General features: G+C 46.3%; 1 protein-coding gene across 1 annotated transcript; it reads left to right on the forward strand.

The window, feature by feature from the left end:
- The first annotated feature begins 2,508 nt into the window (after window positions 1–2,508).
- On the forward strand, window positions 2,509–3,444 carry LOC138514557 (olfactory receptor 5J3-like). The gene has a single exon (XM_069630019.1). The coding sequence runs from the start codon at window positions 2,509–2,511 to the stop codon at window positions 3,442–3,444; it is 936 nt and encodes a 311-aa protein (XP_069486120.1).
- Window positions 3,445–5,690: the final 2,246 nt, after the last annotated feature.

Raw genomic sequence — 5,690 nt, forward strand, 5'->3', positions numbered from 1 at the left:
AAACCCATTTTGACGCACAGCGTATTCATGGATACTTACATCCATAACCAGCCGTGGCTCAGCGTGGTGCAGTGACCCTGCAGCAGCGCCAGTTACGCTCCCAACCCCACCCGTGTGCCAAAAACATCCGCACAAATCCCCTAGATGGTGCAAAGGCCAGTGGCCCAGCATACAGCCCCCAACAACGAAAATGTGCTAAATACGCCACACAGCCAACACGCGAGAACCCAATCGCATGCAAAATGCTCCGCGCACCCCTCGGAATACGCGTACCCCACTCGTACCAGGCCAATCGCGTGGAAAACTCCCCGCGCACCCCTCGGACTACGCATAACCCACTCGCGCCATGCCAATTGCGTGGAAAACTCCCTGCGCACCCCTCAGAATATGCATACCCCACTCACGCCAGGCTTATCGTTTGGAAAAGGTCCCCTCTGTGGTGTGTGCTGGCTGTGGGGCATGTGCAGGGGTGATGGGCTGCCTGTGGTGCATGTGCAGGGGTGATGGGCTGCCTGTATGGCATGTGCAGGGGTGATGGGCAGCCTGCGGGTCATGGTCTGGGGTGATGGGCTGCCTGCGGCGCATGCCCAGGGTAGATGGGCTGCCTGCGGGTCATGGTCTGGGGTGATGGGGTGCCTTTGGTGCATGTGCAGGGGTGGTGGGCTGCCTGCGGGGCATGCCCAGGGCTAATGGTCTGCCTGCGGGCACATGCCCAGGGTGGATGGGCTGCCTGCGGGTCATGCTCAGGGGTGATGGGCTGCCTATGGTGCATGTGCAGGGGTGATGGGCTGCCTGCGGGGCATCCACAGGGTGGATGGGCTGTCTGCGGGTCATGGTCTTGGGTGATGGTCTGCCTACGGGGCATGCCCAGGGTGGATGGGTTGACTGTGGGTCATGGTCAGGGGTGATCGGCTGCCTGTGATGAATGTGCAGGGGTGATGGCTGCCTGCGTGGCATGGCCTGGGTTGATGTTCTGCCGTATTGGCATCATCATGTGGTTGCTCAGAGGGTAGGCACTGTCCCCTGGGGAGGTGAGGATGGTTGTCATTAGTTGGGTTTGTGTTGTGTATTTGTCTGTGTCTGACATTCATGCATGTGCACAGACATTTGTACTCACCAATGAGCCATGTGTCGGCATGCTTCCAAGCTTCCAGGTTCCGGCTCAGGGCGGACATTCTGTATATAAAACTGTCATGGGTAGACCCAGGATAGTTTGCATAGACAGAGGTGATGATTCCATGGGCATCGCATACGACCTGTACGTTGATGGAATGCCAGTGCTTGCGGTTGCAGTAGATGTTCTCAGTGGCCCTAGGTGGACGTAGGGCCACATGGGTGCAATCTATGGCACCAAGCACTTTGGGGAAGTGTGCCACCCTGTAAAAGTCCTGGACCACGGCCTGCCTTTCTGTGGGTGTTCTGGGCATGTATATGTGTCTGCGGACTGAGGGGCGTGCAGTCATGATTGCCAACACCTGGTGTAGTCAGCATGACTGTGTGGACTGTGAGACACCCCCAACTATGGCAGTTGTCTGCTGAAATGACCCAGTGGCCAAAAAATGCAGGACATTGAGCACCTTTTCCAAGGGGCTCAGTGTTTGGGAGCACAACGTGGGTGATGTGAGGTCATCCTCCCACTCAGTGACCAGGTCTAGGATGATACGAGGTGGAAACCTATACCTGCCATAGACCTCGTCATTAGGCATCCCAAAAAGGCTGGTCCTGGGCAAAAAATGTGGGGCCTGGCTTTTCTCCTCTTCCTGCGGTGTCCCACGATCAGTGCTGACAGAAATGGGACATTCATCGTAGCTGTATATACGTGTTTGTTGTTTGCGCGCACTTTTATATTGCGTGGGGACACGTCTGACTGCCTTCGTGTGGTGGACGTGTTTATGCCTGTGCGGGTCTTTTGGCGTGCGCAGGTTTCCCCTATTCGATTCCATGAATACGTGTTGTTCGCGTGCGTGTGGGCGTTCCGTGTTTTTCCCAGCAGTACTTCCCCAGTTACGCCCTCATTTTCACGTGTTGTTCCCCATTCCGCGTGTTCCGCCCACTTTTTGATGTGTGCGCTCGTGTGCGCCACACGCGGTTTTGGTGCAGCTCCCTGGGAAACCACGCGCACAGGCTTCCATGAATCGCTTGACTGTGCGTGCGCTAGCTTTTTCACGCTTGCACCAGCTTGCGCCACGAATTTCGGCACACAATTATTCCATGAATTACCCCCCTTAGTTTAGAGGTGACTGAACTATGCCACCAAATCAGGTGTTAGTCTGTCACGTTATCCAAAAATCAGCATGGCCTTAAATCCATTGGCAATGAGGTTTATGTCACCTACAGGCAGCAAAAGGACCAAACTCAATATGAAATGTGATGCCTTTCTGACATTTAATTCAATGTTTGTTTGCTCAATGAACAATTATATTTGCCCATACGATTCTAACATACTGAATGAAATTCATGCTGTCATGTATTTTTTGTGTCCTCCAAGCACATCTGCACTCTGCAGACATGAAAGAAGACAATCAGACCTCTGTGACAGAATTCTTCCTCTTTGGCCTTACCGATGATGCAAGACTGAAGATCCCACTCTTCTTGCTCTTTCTTTTGATGTTCATTATCACTCTGATGGGCAACCTTGGAATCATGACACTGATCAAGATCTCTCCTCGTCTTCAAACGCCAATGTACTTCCTCCTAAGTAATTTGTCCTTTGTTGATCTGTGTCACTCTTCAAATATCATGAAAACACTTCTTACCAACTTCCTCTTCGAAAGAAAGTCAATTTCGCTTGCAGAGTGTGAACTACAGCTCTTTTTATTTCTTTGCATGGGAAGTGCAGATATTTTTCTCCTGGTGGCCATGGCTTATGACCGGTACATTGCTATCTGCAAGCCACTGTTTTATACCGTCATTATGACTAAACAATCTTGCATTTTCCTTGTACTTGGAACATATTTAATTGCATTCTTACACTCTATGACACACACCATGTGTGCCTTCAGGTTGTCTTTCTGTGGCCCAAATCAAATTACACATTTCTACTGTGACATTCTTCCACTTCTAAAGCTCTCCTGTTCTGATACCTCCATCAATGAGGCCATCATGTTTTTCTTTTCTGGTAGCCTCTTGGTAGCATCCCTTGTTATGATTCTCATTTCATATACCTACATTATTTCAAGCATCCTAATGATTCATTCTACCCATGGGAGACAGAAGGCCTTCTCGACCTGCTCCTCACACTTCTCCTGTGTTCTTTTGTTCTTTGGGACAATCATATTCATCTACCTTCGGCCTGGCTCCAACTCATCCTTGCCCCAAGAGAGAGTGGCTTCAGTGTTTTACACTGTTGTAATTCCAATGTTAAATCCCATTATCTACAGCTTGAGGAACAAGGAGGTCAAACTAGCACTGGAAACAAACATTGGAAGGGCAATCTGTAAATAACAGATATGTAGAACTCTAGTGACAAACATGATGTCCTACTACTACACATTTCTAATGCTGACCTCTGCAAAGGTTAAGGTAAATTTGAGATTCTGGGCATATTCAATTATCCCTGTTTATCTAAAATTGCGATTATTTAAAACCAACATTGCAGGGCATTTTCTTTTACAGTCTTAAATAGAGCTCCTTACCAACATCCTCTTCAACTTCCACTGGGCACCACAGACCATACAGCTCAATGCAGAGCACCCGCTCCACAAAATGCTTATGTTGTAATAAATGTTCTCTTTGGGGAAGTTCATAGCACTTTGGTGTTTATTCTGTGTTCATTCTGTGAGATAGTAACATCCCTAAATACCCGAGAAGTGTTTAGGATGACCTGGGATAGTTGGAGCTTTCTCTCCTCAAAAGGTATTCCATCAGCATTCACATTTACAGATACACTCTTATCACTTGATTGTTTTTCATGTACTTGATCCTTTATTTTTTTTAATCATATTGTGTGAAAGCATGAGTTTGTGAATATATTGTAAACCACAACCTCATCATTTTTACAGTGTGGTGAATAGTAACCACAGAACTCAGTAAAGGAGATACCAGAGTACTTGATTGGAAACATATTTAAGAATTGGCAGGTGTCCAATACTCACAAAAAGCCCATTCAAATCTATTTAGGAGAATTTGAGAAGTCTCCTGAGACACCGATAGCTAATCAGAGTGCTCAAACCTATTCTTGAATCTGAATCCAGAATTGAAGCCTTGCCTTATTGTGAGGCTCCAATCGGGTGATTTGAATCTTTAGAATAGAGTTCAGAAACTTCAAATTTCAAATGCGCACTTCTTAATTCTTTTGAAAGCTTTTCCAGGTCGATGGAGGGTAATTTAGCAGTGTGAGAAAGTAGCACAGTGAATGTTTGTTGGAGTTTTGGGAAAGAGAGTTTTTGAAGGGAGGATTGTTTTAGTTTGACCTTGTTGTTTGCTTTGTATCCTTTTGTTTCATTTTTTCTATGTTTAGGCATACTTTTGTCGCTGTACCTTTTTAGCATTAGTTCTTCTCAAAATACAAAATTACCATATCCTCTGTTCCTCTAAACATTTCAAATATGAAACAAATCAAAACAAGTTCGCCTTTCTTCATCATGTCCTAATTGTTTGACCTACCTATCCATCCAGTATTTGTATAATAGTTTTCTTCTTGGGCTTTTTGCACTATTTCCTTTTGAAGAGACCAAAGCTCATCAGAGTGGGCAAAGAGGTGTACTGCTTGTCTGAGGAGGAAAATGTGGTGCATGCCGTGGAGGAGTAAGGTGGGCAGAAGAGGTTGTGTGAGGTTGGGGTTGCAAACACAGGCTTTTAGGAACAGCGACAGGCAGAGGAGATGTGTACAGCACAGCAGGTGTAGTCACTGCCATTGTGAAATGGCCTGGTTCAGGAGAGAGATGCAGATAACGTGAATTGGGGGTTGACAGATGTAGAGGCAGGGTCAGTGAGGTAAGGGCATGGCAGAAGAGGAGCATGCAAATCCAGAAAAAAGGATAGTGCAAGTGCATAGCGAGGTGGTTGCAGTGCACCTCATGAATGAAAAGGGATAGGTTGTTGCAGGGAGACTGAAGGAGGATGTGTCAATGTGTCGCTACTATACCAGCACCTATACCCAGTCATGAGATTTAAAAGAGTAAAGATTATGGATGATTTGGCTGCAGTCGAGTAAGTGGGAATTCCCATGTGAAGCTGTGTTCACAGCATAGGTGCCAGTGCCACAGCTAGAAGTGGTGTATGTTGAGAAACAGGATAAGACACAACTAGTGCCTCCCCTTGCAAAAAGGGGTGAGTTGGCTACAGGAATCACTGGGAAAATTCCAGTCGGTATATGCATTTTGTATTCATTGATATTCATTAATATAATTAATACACATGGTACAACAAAGTTAGCAAACATACATGTGGAATAATTTCAAAAGAGAAATCAATTGTTAGGAAGAGGGGAGAGGAAATAGGGTTCAAGAGGAGGTGAATAGGAGAAATAATGGATAAGGACAGAGAGTTATAATGCTTGGGAGCTAAGAGAGAGAAAGAGCAAAAACGAGAAAAAGCACACAGAGGTTTAGAAACTGGCGACTGAGAGTGAAGAGATTGAGAGAGAACATAAAATGATGCGGGATGAAAGATAATAAAGAGCGAGACCATGAACACACTTTTAGAGAAAGCAGAGGAAATTAAAGCGTAAATGGAAATCAAAAGTGAGA

This window comes from Ambystoma mexicanum, chromosome 12, assembly GCF_040938575.1.
Source record: "Ambystoma mexicanum isolate Mex_15411 chromosome 12, UKY_AmexF1_1, whole genome shotgun sequence".
In the NCBI taxonomy this organism is placed as follows: Eukaryota; Metazoa; Chordata; class Amphibia; order Caudata; family Ambystomatidae; genus Ambystoma; species Ambystoma mexicanum.